The sequence below is a fragment of the Astyanax mexicanus genome, chromosome 11 (genome assembly GCF_023375975.1).
Source record: "Astyanax mexicanus isolate ESR-SI-001 chromosome 11, AstMex3_surface, whole genome shotgun sequence".
Lineage (NCBI taxonomy): Eukaryota > Metazoa > Chordata > Actinopteri > Characiformes > Acestrorhamphidae > Astyanax > Astyanax mexicanus.
In genome coordinates this window covers 11877619-11900301 of record NC_064418.1, presented here as the reverse complement: position 1 = coordinate 11900301, position 22683 = coordinate 11877619, and the positions used below count along the sequence as shown (strand labels likewise).

The window sequence follows — 22683 nt, the reverse complement described above, 5'->3', positions numbered from 1 at the left end:
GCATTTATTTGCAGAAAATGAGAAATGGCTGAAACAACAAAAAAATATGCAGAGCTTTCAGACCTCAAATAAGGCAAATAAAACAAGTTCATATTCATAAAGTTTTATTAGTTCAGAAATCAATATTTGGTGGAATAACCCTGGTTTTGAATCACAGTCTTCATGCATCTTGGCATGTTCTCCTCCACCAGTCTTACACGCTGCTTTTGGATAACTTTATGCCACTCCTGGTGCAAAAATTAGTTCAGCTTGGTTTGATGGCTTGTGATCATCCATCTTCTATATTCTAGAGGTTTTCAATTTGGTAAAATCAAATAAACTCGTAATTCTTTAAGTGGTCTCTTATTTTTTTCCAGACCTCTATATATTATTTTCTTACTGTCTAACAGTATTATAGTACAATAAAATCAGAAATATGTCAGCATTTGACAGATGACCAGATGTGACCTATATTTCAAGCCAAGATGTGTGTTTGTTTGTTTATTTATTTATTTATTTATTTATTCATTGAACGCCAGGAGCAGGTTTTAGTTTCAGTGTCTTCATTTGTTTTGTCTACATTTGTAATATCAGGTAATTCAGCTGATTTTAGTAGCTGTACGTTTTCTTATAGAAATGTTTTGAAAAGCTGAGCTGAGCAGTGCAGGAATGGCCTGCAGCAGTCAGACTCGCTCGCAGTCTATCAGTGGGTCAGCGTGTGGTTGAATGTGATGTTCTGCTGCTGAGCTGGATCAGAGATAAAAGGTGTCTGAAAGTGTTTTGTGCTGTAATTACACTCCCGCCTCTCCTCCCCTCCCCTCAGAAGAGCATTGTGCTGAATTATTGAGTGGTATTGTGTTGGACTGTTGCCTTGTTATTGAGCCCCCCCTCCTTTCTCTTGTCGTCTCATCAATATTTCACAGAGGTGGCTGGATCCAAACAAACCCATCAGGAAGCAATTAAAAAGTAAGTGAATTTAAATGAGGCTCTAAACTGTGCTGGTGTTTAACCTGAGCTATTGATCTGATTGGTCTGTTGACACCTTCTCTTCTCCTTCTGCAGGAGGATCTCCTCACCATCTCAACTTCCGGGTGAAGTTTTTTGTGAGCGACCCCAGCAAGCTTCAGGAAGAATACACACGGTAAGTATGGAAACACACACAACAGACGAAGAGCTGGAGTATTGATAATCCAATTAATAAAATAGTTTAAAAAGGTAATTGCATCAGCTATAAAATTAATTATATAACTATATAATTATATAACATATGTTAGTATGAAGTTTCATGCTGAATCTATCCATCCATTCTTTTATAAGCTCACTCCCCTTTATTCACCCTTCTTTTATCCATCTGTCTCATTTTATCCATCTATTATTCAGATCACATGCTATCCATCCATCATCCATATCACATCCTATACATTATTTATCTATATCACACCCCATCCATCCATTATCCATATCACATTCCATCCATCCATCACATCCCATCTTTCCATTTTCCATATCACATCCCATCTATCCATCGTCCATCACATCCCATCCCTTCCATCCATCATCCAGATTACATCCCATCCATCCATCATCCATATCACATCACATCCATCCATCATCCGCATCACATCCCATCCATCCATCATCCGTATCACATCACATTCCATCCATCATCCATATCGCAGCCCTTCCATCCATCATCCATATCACAGCCGTCCATCCATCATCCATATCACATCCCATCCATCCATCATTCATATATCACATCCCATCCATCCAACCCTAATCTATATCACATCCCATCCATCATCCATATCCCATCCCATCCCATCTAGCAATCATCCATGTCACTATCACATCCCATCCATCCATCATCCATATCATATCCCATCCATCCATCATCCATATATCCTATCCATCCATCATTCATATCACACCTATCATCTATCTATGTATCTATCAATATCCAGTATCCTTCAATCTCATACATGCATCCAATATCCCATCTCTCCCAAGTAATATAATGTAAATTACAGTATATCTGAAAGAAGAAGAATCTTGAAAATTATATTATTTAAAATTGTACTGGTAACAAATTCCTCTCTAAAGAATGGGATAGAGTTAAACAAAAAACAGCAGTTTATTCAGCCTGTAATTTTCTCAGAGGATGTCTGAGAAAAACACACACATGGTCATTCCGAGCAGGAATAAAATCACAGAGGACCCCCATAAAAGAGAAAATTACCCCAGGACCCCCTGAGAAACTAATCACGTCCGGATATAGCTTAATGTATATTTAATACAATTTCTTCCTCAGCATTACAAAAAAAACTTAATCTCTCTCTCTCTTCCTCCTCTCCTAAAGGTACCAGTATTTTTTGCAGATCAAACAGGACATTCTTAGTGGGAGGTGAGGTTTCTGCTGGACACAGATTTTCACCTTTAACATGTGAACTGAACACTCATTCAGTGTGGTGATGATGTTATTTATGTGCTATCTTTTAGACTGCCCTGTCCGCACAACACTGCCGCCCTGCTGGCCTCCTACACTGTTCAATGTAAGTACGAGCTTCCTTATAGGTGCTTTTACACTTAAACATTTGTTCAACACATTTCACCGTGCTGCATATATTTGCTGCTCGTCTGTGTCGTATTTTGTCTCTGGAGCGAGTTTTATTTAGTGAGCTAGTGGGTTTAGTTTGTGTGGCATGTTTACACTGCAGTTTGAAAGCTTCCTCTATTTCTTGTGCACAGCATATCAATAAGAGCATGTAATTAGAAATGATTTTAGATTTTATGGAGAATCGCTAAAAGTCTTTAGAGTCACTTGAAGTGTGACTAGTCTATATGCAGACCTAAGTAAGTTGTAGTGAATATAGACTCTAGACTGTAGTCTGCACTATTGAATTAAATCCTGTGAAGAAGAAGAAGAAGAAGAAGAAATGGTGGAATGTCGATAGATTGAGCCCCGCCCCCTCACTGCACATAATATACGTTGATAGGCTGTTGCATGATGTCTGGTTGTGATCATGGTAGACCCTAGAACAGAGGGAAGAGCGCTTAGGTGATGCAATTTCCATACTGTGAGTCTAGACTGTCTTGTATTGTTAGGCTAAATGTGAGTGATAAATGTTATTGCCTATTATATTGTCAGTATAATTTTTTTTTTATATTGAGGATCTCATTTGAGCTGACCCACAGACCCAACTGTACCTGAGAGCAAAATTTATAGGTATCTCTGAGTAGGAGGTCCTGAATCAGGTCAAGGAACTAGGGTGTTTGAGGGGCTTACAGAGTTGGTGTTTTGATGGGGGGGGGGGGGGTCACAGTGCTGGGGATGGGGCTGTTTCAAAGGTCCTTCACTAACCCCAGACCCAGCCTTTGTCTCAGGTGGTGCTACTGAAAACCTTTATTAGAGCATCAATAGCAAAACTATCGAAATGTGACTTTGTCAGATATGTCTATTCTGCGTGATTATAATAACCGTGAAGTAATGGGGCGCCAAGTGTTTCAGCGGTCTAAATCACTGCCACTATGATCGAGAGATGTGGTTGTTGGTTCGAATCCCAATCATGCAGCTTGCCTTCAGCTGCCGAAGCCCTGAGAGAGCACAATTGGCCTTGCTCTCTCTGGGTGGGTAGATGGCACTCTTTCCCCTCATAACTCCTAGGGTGATGTCGATCAGCACAAGGCGTTTGTGAGCTGAAGTATCTGAACTGAGATTCTTTCTATATTTCTTATGAATGTCTTCTAATAAAATAAGGTAAATCTCTGCTGTATATTAGTACTATCACTCTTTTTTGGATGTACTGTGGAATGGGCTGGTCTAAAGGTGGATCAGGCAGACGTCAGCAGAATCCTGACCAATTCACAAGGCTAACAACATAGCTCCGCCCTCTCTGAGTCTGAGCAACTAGAGCTAGTAAACTGGTGAGCAGTTGCTTAGTAACCATCTAAGATAAAAAAAAAAAGCTATAAAGTGCAGTCGGAGACTGACGCAGCTTTTCTGTTACAAGGCTGCTGTGTAGGTTGCCTCGGTAATGTAAACAACTAATATAAGTATACCATGACCACGCCCACATAGATCTCAGATACTGAATGCCTCAACCCATGTTCTAAAAATCGAAAGATCAGTATATAAAATTGTGTTCCTGAAGGCTTTAAGGATCTGTCACTGTCGTCATATAATATTTTTAACATGTTGTCCAGCCCCACTGTTACTACTGGTGCTGTATGAGTGTGTTATGTTTGCACAGTCCACACATTCATTCAGCAAACACGCCACGCTGCCATGTGCTGTTCCAGAGCCTCCCCCCTGAAGCCCCCAGCGTAAGCCACCAGCGCAAAGCATGGCCAGGCCAGCACAGCACATTCCAGCCCCAACACACACACACGCACACACACAGCTTAACAAGCTGCAGCCTGTAAAACACATACATGCTCCGAGTACAGCTGCTAAAACAGCCCAGCCTTTACCAGCATGGACCAGTTCAGCTGCAGGTTAATCAATATTGTGATGTTCCAGTTTGACCCGCACTAATTTGAGCAGTTTACATTTTCTGGGTTGTGTGAACGCCTCGATCTTTCCAAACACCCACAGAAACACTCAGCAAGCAAGCAGGGTAAAGGTTGGGTAGGAGGTTTAAAGCACACAGTAGAATGCTGGGATTTGTTTTGGCAGATTGAGGCTTATTTGCATGTTGCAGCCTGCTGCTGTAGTACCACTATCACGAAGACCAATATCACCATTCAGTTCACTTTTAATATCACTATATTGATATATTTGCGAACTATTAGGTGCACTGTATTATAAGACGCACTATAAATGAATGTCTATTTTCAGGTCTATTTTCATACATAAGATTATGTATGAGGCTTATTAGGCGTATTTTAAGCGACAAAGTAAGGAACAAGGGTGTCTACATGATATGGGAGGGTGGATGGGAGGAATAGTTCAATAGATGTAATTTGTTTTTCCATTTATTTACAGTAAGCTAAGATTTCCAGTATTTTAGCACAGATAGCAGCAGCGCTAGCCATGGTTAGGAGCCGCTATAAAACTATAAACACTATAAAAAAGTAAAAAAGAAATGCTCATTTTAAATTAACATTTATTATATGTGAAAAAAATATTAATTCTAAGAGACCAAAAAACAAATGAACACATAAAAAGAATTAATAAAATATAAAATAAAGAAAAAGATAATAGTAAAAGTAAAGTAAAATGATAATAAAAATAAATGATGAAATGAATAGTAATTAACTAAGAACATAAGAATCAAAATATAAAACATTAGAATAAAAAAATAAAAAGTAATAAAGTGTTGGATATTAATCCTCACAGATTTCTCTCCTGAAAACTGTTTATTTGGGTGAGTAAAGCACTTCCATTTATTTACAGTAAGCTAAGATTTCCAGTATTTTAGCACAGTTAGCAGCAGCGCTAGCCATGGTTAGGAGCAGCGCTTAGCGCTAGTAAATTTCACTCGATAGACTGAGGTAGACTGAGAAACCCTGAGTGTTTTGGTAACACAAGGCGATATAAGATAGCAGTTCGTGCTCTGTATCTTGATTTAACACGATGAACACACAGACTTCAGTCTGATATATATTTACCTCTAAACAGTGAAAAAGCTAGCGCTTAGTGCTCAAGAAACTCCACTGAAACTCTTTTATAATGCAGTCACCCTCTGCATGGGATCCTGGCAGCTCAGAGGAGCAGGCGCAGTGATAGACTCCTCTCTCTCTGCTGTAGGACTGAGAGGTTCCGCAGGTCATTTGTTCCTGCTGGAATTAGACTACTTAACACCTGATGTGTGTACTTAATAAGCACCATTTAGCACTTTTTTTTTGTACCTGGGTGTGGACTCTGTCGTGTATGTTTTTTGTGTGTTTTTGTTTTTTGTTGTTGTTATTTGTGTGCTGTTGGACAAATGAATTTCCCCATTGGGGATTAATAAAGTATCTATCTATCTATCTATCTATCTATCTATCTATCTATCTATCTATCTACTTCAGCGGCGTGGCTTTACTACTCTACTTTACTACGATTTTTAGAAAATGTTAAAGTGCGCCTTATAGTGCGGAAAATATGATATATTGCTTCAAACCAAATTAAGGAATACTGTTTATTGTTATATACTTTTTTCATACTGTCAGGCACTAGCTATATCGTTGTTTGGTATCCATATATCAATGTTGAGCACAAAATTAAAATTTAAGTCATTTTGGGTTTTTTTTAACACTTTTGTTGGTTTGGCTGCACTCAAACTGTCTGTGGACCTCTACCTGTACCTCAATTTACTTTACTCAACCTCCAGCCTTGTTATGTCACGTGAGCACACACTGCAGTGTGCAGAGCTCCCTCTATTACTGCATTTGGGTAATACAGCTTGAGTTTGCTGTTATTAATTAGATTATTCCAGCTCTTTCAATGTATTTCGATGATTAATCAAGAGATAAATGAACGGAGGCAACAATAAAAAAAAAAAACATAAAATAAAAATAATATATAGAATAAAATAAGCAAAAATAATCTATTTTATACTATTTATACTATTTATAGTATTATTAATAATCTGAGGGTCTGATGGTGGTCTCCTGCGGGGTGCACTGTGCTGAACAGTCTCTGGAATATTCTGCTAATAAAAGGCTTCTCATATATTGTAGATCTGAGATCACACATGCGTGTGTCGGACCCCCCTGCAGGGTGTCTACACACTACCCCCATCACCAACCCCTCATCACCAGACTGACCTCAATAAGACTGACTCCTGACAGATTTGTGTGTGAGTGTGTTTGCCTTGGCCTTTGCTGAGCGCTTCAGAGTCTCTAAGGGGGGGCTTTGACCGCGCAGTTTAGCAGCTATGTAGGTCAGAGGGGATTTGAACCAGTGAGTTAGACTTCAGTACCCATCATCCTCTCCATCTCTCAGCTTTCTCTCTCTCAGACAGAGCCCACCACAGTGACAGATGTGACCGGGTCACAGATCTGTGATCTGACCCCCCCCACCCCCCATTATCACAACCTTTCACTTTTGCAGCTTCACAAACAAGCAGTAGCCAAGCCCCTCACAGCAAAGCCTGTCACAGAAGGATGCTTATCGAACCTATAGCTATATCTCAGGCAGAGCCAAGTGTATTAGAAGAGGATATTACATAGAATAGTGTTCTGTGAATTGTATTGTTTGGTACATTATGGGGAAAAAAATTGGATTAGATTTTTTATTTTTTTTTTTCCCAATGTGAAGTAATTTGGCCCAAAGTAATTTGGGATGATTTTGAGTATTTACCGATACCAAGTTCAACCAATCAACCTTTATTTTCACTCAGGAATACATTGAGGGTGACCCTCATTTACATTGTTGCCAAGCAATTACAGTAATAAGGAATAAAATAATAAATAAGGAATAAAAAAGTAAAAAAATTATAAAAAAGAAATGCGAATTTTAAATGAACATATAATATATATGAATAAAATATGTGTGAAAAAATTAGAAAATTCTAGAAGACCATAAAAAACAAATTAACACACAAAAAGTTAAGAATTAATAAAATGTAAAATATAGAAAAAGATAATAGTAAAAGTAAAGTAAAATTATAATAAAAGAAATTATGAAATGAATAGTGATTAACTAAGAACATAAGAATCAAAATATAAAACATTAGAATAAAAAATAAAAAGTAATACATGTATAAAAAATAAATGAAATTAATTAAAAAAATAATAATAAGAAAAAGATAAACTAATAAAAAAAAAACGAATTTAAAACAATCACAGGCTTTCTGATGGGGATTAGAAGCTAAAAGTTTAAAATGGATCTGATCCCATACTTTGGCGATGCAGTAAAAAAAAAAAAAAAAAAAGAACAGATCCAAGTTGTCCGTTAAGGTTTTTTTAATCACATGCCATTTATAATAATATATAATTGAACATCATTATTGCATTACCATGAACAAAATATAAGTAATTTTTTCTAAAATTAGCGCATTTTTTAAATTTAAATAAACATTTATTGTAAAACTGCTGCTGTTATTGTAAAACAATGTAGTTTAAAATGAGCTAAGCTAAAGTGCATCCTTTTCTACAGATTAGTCTCCTTTTTGTTCCTTATTGACTTCCATGTGAGCTCTTTAAGTTGGTTAAGGACCCTGTACTTGGTTTCATGTCAGTTAAAGAGTCAGAATTGATTGTTGGGGGTCTGCGCTTTAGTGTTTTTATGGACCGCTAAGTCTGTCCCACTGTTAACACTTCAGTTTACAGCTCTCAGGTTTCAGTGTTCAGTAACCCGGGTAAGAAAAAATAACCCACTGCACATTATACTGCAGGTACTCATGTTTCAGATGCCATGTTTCTTAAAGGGATATGTGTATGTGTGTGTCTGTGTGTCTGTGTGTCTGTGTGTGTGTGTGTGTGTGTGTGTGTGTGTGTGTGTGTGTGTGTGTGTGTAGGTTATTTACTGATCCATGCTGTGTGTATTTATGTTTGTGTTTTGCACTTTAGCTGAACTGGGGGACTACAGCGAGGCGGAGAACCCACCCGGCTACCTTTCAGGGTACTGCTTCATCCCCAACCAGCCACAGGGCTTTGAGAAAGAAGTGGCCAAACATCACCAGCAACACAGGTCAGTATTTGAGCTAAGGTTAGCACCATGGTAGGTGTTATTTTTGTAAAATCTGGACATCGAAACAACTGTAAAAATTACATTCTATGTTTACCGATATACCCTCAGTACTTTTGCTACCCCAGCATTAGAGTTGACCAACAACCCCACTTAATGGGTATGATGAGAGTGGCATGGCTGTGGACAAATAAACAAAGTAAAGGGTTAAAAGCTTTGGAAGAGTATTTTTCTGCACAGCAAGCCTCTTCCCAAGTGTCACCCACAGTGCTTGAATGATGGGAGTGCTGCAGAATCATTTCAGCTGTTACATATTCATCCAAATGACTTTTTAATACAGATATTTTAACGTTATCATGCATTCACACATGAACCGTTTTAGAACATCCCTTTTTTAGTTGTCCAGTAGCAGTGCTGTATGACCCAGACAAGCTGCTTTTTTATTTTCTCTTCTTATCATTGACTTTATTGATGCACTTCACCTGTCAGACCTCTAATTCTCCTTTTCACTGCAGACACTCAGGCTTAGTCCAGTGTTCAGCTAAGCTAAAGCTGTTGCCATGTGGGTCAGCCAAACCTGAAGAGCTTAAAGGCAATATATATACACAGCCCTGGAAAAAAAAATATGAAAAAGAAAGAGACCATTTCAGTTTCTGAATCAGTTTTTCTGATTTTGCTATTTATAGGTTTATGTTTGAGTAAAATGAACATTGTGGTTTTATCCTATAAACTACGGAAACAACATATTTCCCAAATTCCAAATAAGAAGCAATTAGAGCATTTATTTGCAAAAAATGAGAAATGGCTGAAATAGCAAAAAAGATGCAGAGCTTTCAGACCTCAAATAATACAAAGAAAAATAATGCAAAGTTAATGTTAAATAAGTTTTATGAGTCCAGAAATTAATATTTGGTGGAATAACCCTGTTTTTAATCACAGTTTTCATGCATCTTGGCATGCTCTCCTCCACCAGTCTTACACACTGCTTTTGGATAACTTCATGCCTGCACTTCTGGTGCGCAAATTTAAGCAGTTCAGCTTGGTTTGATGGCTTGTGATCATCCATCTTCCTCTTGATTGTATTCCAGAGGTTTTCAATTTGGTAAAGTCAAAGAAACTCATAATTTTTACGTGGTCTCTTATAATTGAAATAAAATTTGTGGCCTATCAAAAGTTTGGGACCCAGTTGAACCCACCCAGCACAGGAGAGATGAGAGACATGGGGCAGGACTGAGAAATAAAGCAGATCATAGTGTATTTAAAAAGTGTAATGCTGCCACAGAGGTCCAGAAAAAGCTGTAGTCACTCTAAATGGGAAGTTCTGAAAAAGCTCAGGGCATTTCTATCCTTGTTTAAAAAGTGTAAACTTAAAACATACAGGCAGGTTTGTAGTTTTATCAGGTTCTCGGTTAGCTGTTTTTTGTTTTGACACGTTCTCTTCACTTGTTCCTGTAGTGGCCTGAGTCCAGCTGAGTCAGAGTTCAACTACCTGAACACAGCGCGCACTCTGGAGCACTACGGAGTGGAGCTGCACTATGCAAGGGTGAGTAATTCTACAGCCTCCAGCTTTATCCATGCTTTTAATAATGTGTTTACCATACAGTATAATGGAACACAGTGTAGTATAGTACGTTGGCATGCTAAAAGCTAAAAATCAATGAATTGGAGTTATCATCTTCCACGACTGCTATGTCCTGGGGAAGCTAAAGATTTCTGCACTAACCTGAAGGATATGCACGTAGGGCCTTCTGCATTAAGTTGTTCAAGCTTAGTCAGTATTTTAAATAAAGATTTTTAATTGAAAGAAAATATAATCTCTCTTTTCCTGACTTACACAGTGGACCAACACCAGCAGATGACATGTCTCTCCAAACCATTACAGATCATCATTAAATTTTGCATTTCATTTGGAAATCAAGGGATCAGAGTCTGGAGGAAGAGTGGAGAGACACACAGTCCAAGCTGTTTGGGGGGTAGTGTGAAGTTTCCACCAATCAGTGATGGTTTGGAGACACATGTCATCTGCTGGTGTTGATCCACTGTGTTTTATTATCAAGTCTAAAGTCAGTGCAGTTTTGTTTTCCTGGAAAATCTTACAGCACTTCATGCTTCCCTCTGTTGACAACTTTTAAAGTAATGGAGATTTCATTTTCCAGCAGGACTTGGCTTACTGTCCACACTGCCAAAAGAACCAATTGGTCTTATATAATATTCTAATTTTCTGAGACACTGATTTTTTGGGGTTTTTATTGGCTGTAAGCCATAATAATCAACAATAAAAGAAATAAACGCTTAAAACACATCGCTCTGTGTGTAATACATCTATATATCTATATAAGTTTCAGAACTTTTGACTGGTAGTGTATGATTTTTCAGTTATAGATTATCTCCTATTATCAGCTTAGTAAGCAAATTTCAGGTACCGAAATAAATTGACTGCATTTGGGTAATTTTAATGGCTGCAGGAACAGCTCAGGTGTGTGTGTGTCTGTATGTGTGTCTGTGTGTGGCCTCTGCTCTGAACCAATTAGCATCCAGGGCTGCTCTTGACCTTCTAATGGTTTTAGCATCTCTCGTAATCCACCGCAGTGTTAAACCTGCCCTGCCTCGCACAAGAGGAGAACGTTTTCTCCGAAGTGGTGATCTTAGAAAGCCCAGCTTTCAGGCTTTTCCTAAAGCTGCAGACAGGATAGAGCACACCATACAGACACACATACCTTATTAATGTACAGTGTGTGTGCATGTGTGTGTGTGGGGGCCAGACAGAAGCCATCAAAAGCTTTCTAGATCCCGTAAGCTGGCCGGCACTCTCTCCAGTGCCCATTATCCCGGGATTCGTGCCGAGGCATTAGCTGCTCTGGGAGCTCTCGTATCTAAAGGCCGTTGTTTCAGGGGTGGAGAGGACTCTCCCTACTGTACAATTATCATATGCTGTTCTGTGGACCCAGGAGATTTCAGCTGCAGGGATACAGAGCTGTGGAAGGAGAGAATCAGGGACATTCGCATACATAATTTCTGTGAGCGGAAGGTTTAAGCAGCATTCTGTGAATTGAGCCCCGTTGATGTCAGGTCTGAGGCAGGTTTGCATGGAAAAGGCATCACTGTTATTTACCTCCATTATTATGCCCAGTCTCATTTATTATTTGTATTCCTACCTTTTTCCATTCTGAATACTATTTTAATTACACATTTCTATTGGATTAAGATCAGGATTTGGACTTGGCTCCATTTCAAAACATTTGACTTTTTTTTCTAAACTATGCTTTGGTGGAATAAGTGGTTTGTGTTTAAAATCATTGTCTTGCTGCGTGGCCCATATTCTCTTGAAACTATGACTTGAGCGAACATGCCAGTTTGTCCTGGCCAAGTTGCATTAAAAACAGACCCATGAAACCTTGATACTACCACCACCATGTTTCACAAATAGGATCAATTGTTTTTCATGCTGGAATGCAGTGATTTCTCATTTAAAACTTTAAGTTCTTAAACATTGATCCCATGCAACTCCAATTCTGGATGTGTTGCATAACAACATGCATGCCAGCATTAAGAAAGCCTAGAAGTATGTGGGCAATACGTGGGATGTATGGTTACATTATTTGAAACTGACATTCATTTTCATATTTAAAGAAAAATATATAGTCTAATCAAACACAGATTTGTATAAAATCTTGCATTCTTTCAAAAAAAAAAGCTGTCCACGAAGGTGCGCTCAAAGGATAATTTTTATTAACAGCGGTGGAGTAAAAGCAAAGTACACGGCACAGGAGCAAAAATGCATGTAGTAGAAAAAGAAAAAAAAGTTCAGAACGGAAGAAAATCATCTCTAAAACATCTCATACTCAAGGCACAATTCCTCAGCTGGAGTGTCCACATTATAAAGTAGCTTTCACTGTAGTTTACTGTAGCTTTAGACCACCCTTCTGGCTGGTGTCTGAATGCTCTGTTATGTTTCTTCTAATCAATGTCGCTCTTTTCTTTTTGCTTTTTTCTCTTCTTTTTCTCTTCCCTCATTACTGCAGGATCAAAGCAACACTGAGATTTTAATTGGAGTAATGTCAGCCGGAATCGTCATTTACAAGAACAGGGTACGAATCAACTGCTTTCCATGGTAAGTAACGACACAATCTCAACACTCAGTTGCTTACATTTCCAATATTTTGTCTAAGGGTGAGTTTTCAGTGAAGTTTCTTCAGCACTAAGGCTTGGTGCAGCAGCATAAGCATTAGCCGCTAAGCGCAGCGCCGGTGGGCCGTAAATGCCACCTGATTGCGCTACACCTGAGGAACCGTTAGTTCCGGTAGAACTTAGATCGGGCCCAAAAAAATCCAGCCAAAGAGCTGCATGATTATAATTTTTTTTTTTTTGTAATTATATGTTTATTGAATTTTACAAATATTACAGTTATATCAAAACAAATTTAAAATCTCTCACCGCATCAGGATCAAAAGGAGGTTAACATAGTATGTAAAATTAGATAGAAGATAAAGGGTAAAATAAATAAAAGTAACAAAATGGTAAATAAAAATAATATAAAAATTGGGAAAAATAAAGATAAAATAGAATGCAAGACAGACATGATATAAAAGGAAGAATCACAGATCGTCAACAGTTTTGATTTGTTACTTGAAATTATATTGAAATTATCATGCCACAGCTTTATATATATAATAAAAATATCATTAAAAAAAACAGTTGCCTACATCACAGACCATTTTCTTGAGCATGACCCGAGCTGGCCAGAGGAAAGTGGTCAGAAATCCTGGCCCTACCTGCCCTAAATTTAAATCTAAACTCTAGTGAATATGCATGAATAGTGTATAATACAATGAAATTATTAATCAGTACAATTTTTTTTTTTTTTTAACAATTTATAAAACGCTAGTTATCCAGCATGAGAACTGATTCCTTGCAGGCGAGCCTCCTGGGAAAACAACAGTTGTTGAGGAAAGTGAGCACATGGTTTGTGTAGTGACACAGTATTTAATGACCTCACTATAGCGAGCTTGGCAGGGGGACCACTCTCACCAGTCGCCACCCCGGCCACACCGTCTCTGCCGTCTCGGACATGTTGTTGATAGCACGTCCTTGGTAACATACTTTGTGTGGTACTTCAGTTCTTCAGTTCTATTTAAGCTGCTTTATCCTCGTAGCTGCAGAAATCTCTGACCTCCTGCTGGGCTTCCTCTGCTCTTCAGCTTTCAGAATTGGAGGGATGACACCCAGACCCCTAACACACACACACACACAAACACGCACACACCCTATTTTCTGATGACACACTCTCCTTGTTCTCAGAAGCAGCTGCTCTGGAGTCGTTACCCCAAGAACAGCCTTCTTTTTTAGAAACAGACGCGCAGATGCTTTCCAGTCAGGCTAAATTTAGCGGCGCAGAGGGACGCACGCTAACTTCTCCTGCGAGCGCTCGAGCTGGTTCTGCTTATTGATTATCTTGTCACTCAGCCCCTGTAGTCGAGGGCAGTCAAGCAGGGGGCTGAGCAGAAGGGCCAGGGTTACAGGATTATATGTTTTTCTTATTTATTTATTTATTTATTTGTCTTTACTGTGCTGGCAGGGGAGCTTAGTTTAGCAGGCATGACTCCTTGGAATTGAGCTCTGGAGCTCTGGAGCTGTGAAGCAGTGAAATGATCAAGCTCCATTCATTGTTTTTGGGATGAGGTGGAGTGGTGATCATCCAACATCATCGCTGACCTCCTTAACACTCAGAACCTGGAAAAGTCATAGAAATTGAAAATAGCAAATTCCTGAATAAGTTTGGGAAAAATAAAATACCCAGAAAGTTTTGGAGAAGTCATGGAAATTTGGTCTACAAATCTTTGTGTTTCGGTTTATCGATGGAGAAAATCTATTTTACTCTAACAAATACGTCAGCTAAGAGTTAATTCAGTAATTTAGCCCTACACAATGGAGCTCTCAGGATCTGACACACATTTTATTATTAAAGATTGTGAGTCAACATTTTATCTGATTTATGTTAGACCTAATATAATATAATAATATAATAAAAACGTATGGTCATGAAAATTTGCCTTGAAGGCATGGAAAAGTCATGAAAAAAATCTTGACTTTATTGGGTAAAATGTGTATGAGCCCTGCAGAATCTTTACAACAATGCTCTAAATCCAGTCGAAAGTCTGATCTGGACAGTAGAACCAGTTACTCCAATAAAAGCTGAATAAACTCCTAATGCCCTCGATTTTAGAAGAAGCAGAGCAGATGTTCCAATACTTTTGCCTTTATAGTGTATACATTTTTGATGTTAACACTGCTTTGCAAGTGTGTGTGTGTGTGTGTGTGTGTGTGTGGCCTCATAATGTGGGATATATTTAGACTGACTGTGAGTCAGGTCTTAATAGGGGAAGTGCTTTTGTAGGGGAAAGGGAGAGGAGTAAATGGGTCAGGAGACAGCCGCAAATTATGAGCAGCTTTAATTGTATGTTTGTTGAGGTCATTCTGAGCATTTTCTGCCTCACCAGTACTCTTATAATTTATTCTCTCTCTTTTTTTCTCTTTCTCTTTCTTTCTCTTAGGCTGAAGATCGTGAAAATCTCGTTCAAGTGCAAACAGTTCTTCATTCAGCTAAGAAAAGACGCTGTGAGTTATCTGTCTCTTTCATTTCCACCTTGTAAGCAATAGATTTTATCAAATGTTGTGCACACAGTTACCCCCTGCTAATTGGTATACCTAAGCCCTGGAAACACCTGGCATTAAAATATTGCTTGGGTGATCTGGTTGTGAGTGGATGTTGTAAAGATGGGTTGCTGTCCAAATACGTAATGGAAATGTCAAGGGTTAAAGTGAGTGTAGCTGGTGAACAAGTGCAGGTATCCTAAAACTGTGTAAAATTCCAAGTCATACAATCAGGCTGAATAATATAGAGATTACACTGTGCTGATATTGAGATATTGAGAAGGCTGATGAAAGCCACCTGTGAGGAAAGACAGCAGCAACAAGGGAAGGTGTTAACAATAGAAGACTGCAATATGGTAAGACAACTAAAACAAAAGACTGCTATGACAGAAGTCAGGTCAGACGATGAAGAGAATGGAAGGTGGAGACGACAGAAGACTATGATGAAAGAAAATTATGACAGAAGACGATAAAGACTGAAGACAACAAAGACTAAAGACGGCTACGATGGAAGACGGCTATGACAGGAGACGACTACAATGGAAGACTACTATGATGGAAGAGGTCTGTAAGTGAAGACTGCCTACAAAAAATTTCATTTTTGGCGACAATAATGGAAGATGCCGGTCATGCAAGATGCAAGAGAACTACTATGATGGAAGACGACAACTATTGTAGAGGACTGTAAGGGAAGACTGCTATGAAGGACGACCTATACCAAAGAAGCCATTTTAAGGGAACATGGCAACAACGATGGAAGATGCCGGTTATCCAAGATGCTGAAGACGCAAGAAGACTGCGTGGGAAGATGATGACATAGAAGACAATAATGATGGAATAAGATAATGTCAGAAGGCGATAACATCAGAAGATTGCGAGGCCAGACCATGAATCGGATAATGTAATTCTGCTGTAGTGCAGTTGGCATAATAAATTGGAGCTGTTTGTGGTGCATAAAGCATGCACACTATTCAGCTGTGCATGTTTATACTTTTGCGTTTTTATGTTCGTGGCTTGACGGACCTACCATGTAGCGATGCGTAGGCAGGGGCGAATTTTACCACCACGCAAACCACGCAATTGCTTGGGACCCCAGGAACCAGGGGGCCCCCTGCTGGCCAAAAGGTTGGAAAAAAAGCAATAGCGTTATATATTTTTTGTTTGAAGAGACACCGTACACACAAGTTAAGCTAGGCGAGGTAGACTAAGTTATCTTCGGCATAACCATGAAACAGTCTTATCCCAGCAAGAAAGAAAGAAAATTAAGGAATGGAAGTCCAGCACAGAAAGCTTGACAAAGCTCACCAATTTTTTTCGCAGCAGCAATAAATGAAACGTCTGATGAGGATAAGGTACCGGAGCCAGCTAGGTTGTCAGAGTTAATATTGCATTTTGCTTTGCAAAAGAATCCATTTGATCAGGGCCCCCAGAAAAAAAAACATTGCTTGGTGCCCCATTACTTCCAAATCCGCCTCTGTGCGTAGGCTGAGCTGTAGGTTTGACGCTGAGATGTAAATTGACCCTACTTTAATGAGCATACCCTAGCCTCCTAGCTTATGAACCATCAATATCAAATGAAACTGAAAAAAGTGTTGTACATGATAGATAGATAGATAGATAGATAGATAGATAGATAGATAGATAGATAGATAGATAGATAGATAGATAGATAGATAGATACTTTATTTATCCCGAAGGAAATTTAGGCATCCAGCAGCAACAACACAATACAATAAGAAACATACTCAGACAAATCAAAACACAGAAGAATAGAAAATATATAAGGCTATAAAAAAAACTAACTATACAAGGTAAGGATCTATCTGTAAACGGAGCAGTGCAGTAGATGTTGCTAATGGTCATAAATAATTAAATAATTAACAGAGTAAAGTGCAATGACATCGATTACGAAAGTGACTGATGTGACATAGAAATATAATATAATATAAGTATGCATACGTTACAAGACAGTTCTAAAAAGAGAATGTGAAAATGTGAATACCCAATCATGAGTAAGGTATACTTTAATGTAAGCGAGGTTGGGGAAGTGTTAATATAAATAATTAAGTTGTTGAATAATGTCCAAGTGGTGTGCCTGGATTAAACTCAGTCGTCAGCAGCATCCCGTCCCCGATGGGAGGAGTTAAAGAGTCTGATGGCTCTTGGAATGAAGGATTTTCTGAGTCTGTCTGTTGTGCAGCTCTGTGACAGCAGTCTGCCACTGAACACACTCCTCTGCTTCATGATGGTGGTGTGAAGTGGGTGACCATCATTGTTCATGATAGAAAGCAGTTTATCCAAAGTCCTTCTCTCAGCTATTGTAACCAGAGAGTCCAGCTCCATTCCAACCACTGCCCCGGCCCTCCTGACCAGCTTGTCCAGCCGTGATGCATCTCTCCTCTTCATGTTGCCTCCCCAGCACACCACAGCGTAGAAGAGAATGCTGGCCACGATTGATTGGTAGAACATCTGCAGAAGCTTCTTACAGATGTTAAAGGACCGCAGTCTCCTCAAGAAATAGAGCCGGCTCTGTCCCTTCCTGTACAGGGTGTCTGTATTTGTTGACCAATCCAGTTTGTTGTCCAGCTGCAGACCAAGGTACTTGTAGGTCTTTACTGTCTCCACATCAACCCCCTCGATGGAGACTGGCTGCAAGGGTGGTCCAGACCTACGGAAGTCCACCACCATCTCCTTGGTCTTGGATATGTTCAACTGCAGTTGGTTCAGTCGGCACCAAGCAACAAAGTCATCCACCTGTCTCTTGTACTCCTCCTCCTGACCACCCTTCACACACCCAACGATGGCAGTGTCATCCGAGAATTTCTGCAGGTGGCACATCTCAGAGTTGTACTGGAAGTCTGATGTGTAGAGAGTGAAGAGGAAGGGGGAGAGCACAGTCCCCTGTGGTGCTCCAGTGCTACTGACCACAGTCTCCGATGTGCCGTCAGTGAGCCTCACGTACTGTGGTCTGCAGGTGAGGTAGTCTGTGATCCAGGACACCAGGTGAGGATCCACATTCATCTTCACCAGCTTGTCTCTGAGAAGTGGAGGCTGGATGGTGTTAAAAGCACTGGAGAAATCAAAAAACATGATTCTCACAGCACTACTCCCCTTGTCAAGATGAGAGTAGGTTCGGTGGAGGAGGTAGATGACTGCATCCTCAACACCAATCTTCTCCCGATATGCAAACTGGAGAGGGTCCAGTGCATGCTGTACCTGGGGTCTGAGGAGTGGGAGAAGCAGTCGTTCCATGGTCTTCATAATGTGCGAGGTCAAAGCTACCGGCCTGAAGTCGTTGAGCTCACTGGGGCGAGGTTTCTTGGGAACAGGGACTAGGCATGAAGTTTTCCACAGCGTAGGAACCCTCCCCAACTGCGGTTGCTGAGATAGCAGGACAGACAGAAGCAGGTGAGGATGAAACAATCAAACCGGTTATAGAAGAGATTGAGTTCGTTCGCTCTCTCCACACCACCAGCTGTTGCACTATCACTCTTTGGCTTGCACCCTGTGATTGTCCTCATACCGTCCCAAACTTCCTTCATGTTGTTGTCGTCAAATCCTTGCAAAGAATTCAACGGTCTCTTTCTCATTAATTATGAAGATTAGATAATGTACTTTCACATGGTGATCTATGGGACTCACATGCCAACCCCACATCTCCACGGCAACCTACACTCTCCTCCCCTCTCCCCCATCCACTCCCATAACCCACCCCAGAGAACTGAAAGCACCCGGGCGGTGTGAATAATGCACGGGGGCCCTTTCGGAGGCAGTTGTTCTAAAAGCACGGATTCAATAGTGTCATGATCCATAATTCATGGCCAGATGGCTCGACGTGGCTGAGTAGGTCCAATTTATTTCTATATTTATTTATTTTTCACATCCTCTGCTCCCCCTCAGAGCCGGTAAGTGTGTGGACCTGGGTGGCAGCCTTGTGATTTACAGAAGTGAAGAAATACAGTGGAGAAATGGGTTTTCTGCCCTGTGGTTCTTTCCAGCACCCAGTGGAGCCTCAATGAGTGCAGCTTTGTAGTTAATAGGTCTTGCAAAAGTGGAAGCTTTTGTTTTAAACTGATTCGCTTGTTGACTGTGCAACCAGGCTGCTGTCAGAGGGGGATTTCCTTATTAGTTAGTCAATTTCCCAGCATTTCCAGATCTAACGAGGCAAAGGAGCTTACGGTATTAGGATGAGTTGAGTGGTTGTGTTATGCAGACCAGGTTTCACTTGTAGTTGGGTTAAAAGTTCAGGATACTGTGCTCCAAGTGGTCCTGTGAACCATGGCACTACCACTATAAGGACCGGTTCAAATCCCAGGTCATGCTGCTTGTCTTCAGCAGTCGGAGTCTGAGAGAGTGATTACAATTGACCATGCTCTCTCTGTGTGGGTAGCCAGTGCAACAGTTTGCAATGTCCTAAAGAAGAGGAACGTCGTCACTTGTGTGCTAAATAACAGATGTTGAACATTTGATGAGCAGCTGATGACAAACAATTAAAGATTCTAAAACAACTGTTTGTGACATCACCAACATCCTACAGAGGGCAGGAGTGAAGGTATCACAATCTACTGTTCACAGAAGATGTCAAAAGCAAAGGTACAGAGACTTCACCAGAAGATGCAAACAATTAATTATCCTAAAATATCCAGGAATAGGCAAAAAAGCACTTTTGGTATTTAGACAAAGTAGTGAAAAGACAGAATAGATGTTCCATTGTTGTTTGGTGTTCTGATGGTGGATTCATGAACATTAACATTAGCCAACGTAAGAGATGCATTCAGTTGCTTAGAAGTTACCCTGGGGTCCTTCTTGACCTCACCGACTATTCTTGGCACGATTGCCTTACTCTTGGCAAGGGTAAGAATGGCGTTGAATTTCCTCTGTGTGTACACAATTTGTCTGACTGTGGATTGGTGGAGTCCAAACTCTTTAAAAATGGTGTTATATATATTTCCAGCCTGATAAACATCAGCAACTCTTTTTCAGAAGTTCACATACTTTTGGCACTCACAAATATGTAATATTGGATAATTTAAAATAAATAAATGACCAAGTATTATATTTTTTTGCTCATCTGTTTAACTGGGTTCTCTTTATCTACGTTTAGGGCTTGTGTGAAAATCTGATTATGTTTTATATATATATTTATGCAGAAATATAGAAAACTCTAAAGGCATCACAAACTTTCAAGCACCACTGTAAATCTAAGAAAACACTACCATGGTTAATCCATGGTTAAAATTGCACTGCTTGGGTACTTTTATGCTATTTAAGTTATTCAGTTGTGTCCGGTATTCAATACCAGGCCACCTACCAATTGTTTGTTTTATTTTCATTTCTATGCATCTCCTATACTCACCTCACCTATTAATAACCAGTCCTTTTTTCTACTTCTCATTTTCTCCAGAACGAGACTCGAGAGACGTTACTGGGCTTCAACATGGTGAACTACAGAGCCTGCAAGAACCTGTGGAAGACGTGTGTGGAGCACCACACCTTCTTCCGGCTGGACCAGCCCGTGCCCCCTCAGAAGAACTTCTTTGCACACTACTTCAGCTTAGGGTCCAAGTTCCGCTACTGGTGAGAAACTGACAGCTGCCAGATTGTGGCTAAGTGCAGTAACTAGAGAAAGAAAGGTTCTTACTGTTATTTTCTTCTTAATGTAGGAAGTTCTAGAATAGACTGGGCATGCGACTCCCAGATGAATCATATTTTCTCCTGTTTGTGTTCCATCTATCCCTGAAAAGCTTGACCTCAGTCAGACTCTAGCCACTTGCCACTAGCCACCACTTGCTTAAATTCAGCAGCTGAAATATTGATGATGCTTTTAGGGACACTTTAGCTTGTTTGGTGGAATGTTTGGGGAGAAGTTGTCCACTTTTTGCTCTACTTTTTAAATCTGTGAGCATCTTAAACAATAGCAGTGCTGACAGGTTTCAAATCACTTACTCTCACTTGATTAGATTTGAATGATTGAGTTTGCTACAGAGATTAGATACTCCGTTACACTGAGGACATGGCTGAACATCTGTTTGTCTGTCTCTGTGTCTGTTTACAGCGGAAGGACAGAAGCACAGTCTGTGCAGTATGGCAAGGAGAAGGGAATCAAGGACAGAGTGTTTGCAAGGTAATGTTTAATGACTGCCTTAACTTGTAGGACAGTGGCTGTGTCCAGCCGCAGAGCATTTTGCAGCATGAATAAATAAACAGAGAGAACAGAGAGGTGTGTGTAAATTTGTACTCCAGCTAGTGAATAAGTGAGTGTCGGTGCGAGAAATTAAACATTAACACAATGTTTACAAAGCTTATGTAATTCTTCTGACCTAAACGAAAAAAAAAAAAAAAAAACGGATGTAAAACCTGCAACTTCTTAATGGTCCATCCTGTACCACTAAGCTGTATCAATGTCTTAAGCTGTGTTTTCCATCAGTGACTCCACCCCCTGCTTCGATCTTCACCCCTTCCCAACCCCAGCACCTCGATCTTGGCCTCTGTACCAAGCCCCTGCACTTCTGAAATCTTCCCCCCATCCAAAACTCATGTCTCTAAATTTTTTTTAAAACCTCTGCACCTCGATCTTCACTCCATCCCAAACCCCTGCGCCTTGAACTTTGACCCATCCCAATGTCCTGCACCTCTCTTTGTCCAGTCCTAAATCCCTGCTCCTCGAACTTTGACCCATCCCAAAGTCCTGCACCTCTCTTTGTCCAGTCCTAAACCCCTGCTCCTCTAACTTTGACCCATCCCAAAGTCCTGCACCTCTCTTTGTCCAGTCCTAAATCCCTGCTCCTCTAACTTTGACCCATCCCAAAGTCCTGCGCCTCGAACTTTGACCCATCCCAAAGTCCTGCACCTCTCTTTGGCCAGTCCTAAATCCCTGCTCCTCGATATTTGACCCATCCCAAAGTCCTGCGCCTCGAACTTTGACCCATCCCAAAGTCCTGAACCTCTCTTTGGCCAGTCCTAAATCCCTGCTCCTCAATATTTGACCCATCCCAAAGTCCTGCGCCTCTCTTTGTCCACTCCTAAACCCCTGCTCCTCGATATTTGACCCACCCAAAGTCCTGCATCTCTCTTTCTCCAGTCCTAAACCCCTGCTCCTTGATAATTGAACCATCCCAAAGTCCTGCTCCTCGATATTTGACCCATCCTAAAGTCCTGCACCTCTCTTTGTCCAGTCCTAAACCCCTGCTCCTCGATATTTGACCCATCCCAAAGTCCTGCACCTCTATCCTTGCCCCTGTCCTGAACCCCTGTGCCCTTAAAATTTGTCTGTACCTCTGCAACCTGATCTTTAACTCATCCCAAACCCCTTGGCCTCAATCTTCACCTCATCCCACATCCCTGCTCCTCGATCTTAACCCCATCCTGAAATCTTAACCCCACCCTTACCATTTCTGCAGTGCAAGCGTCTATTTGATATCTATTCCCATAAGAAAACT

The 22683-nt window shown here is 40.3% G+C and overlaps 1 protein-coding gene across 2 annotated transcripts in view; it reads left to right on the top strand.

Annotated features, from left to right (window-relative positions):
* The window catches only part of ptpn4a (protein tyrosine phosphatase non-receptor type 4a), an 84774-nt gene that overhangs the window by 37472 nt on the left and 24619 nt on the right, over window positions 1-22683 (top strand). For both annotated transcript variants that reach the window (XM_022680487.2, XM_022680486.2), the window contains exons 4-13: window positions 903-945; window positions 1042-1120; window positions 2339-2383; window positions 2479-2531; window positions 8476-8596; window positions 10049-10136; window positions 12616-12704; window positions 15145-15208; window positions 20649-20821; window positions 21300-21368. In XM_022680487.2, the coding sequence (XP_022536208.2) occupies window positions 903-945; window positions 1042-1120; window positions 2339-2383; window positions 2479-2531; window positions 8476-8596; window positions 10049-10136; window positions 12616-12704; window positions 15145-15208; window positions 20649-20821; window positions 21300-21368 (824 nt within the window). The remainder of the gene's footprint in view (window positions 1-902; window positions 946-1041; window positions 1121-2338; window positions 2384-2478; window positions 2532-8475; window positions 8597-10048; window positions 10137-12615; window positions 12705-15144; window positions 15209-20648; window positions 20822-21299; window positions 21369-22683) is intronic.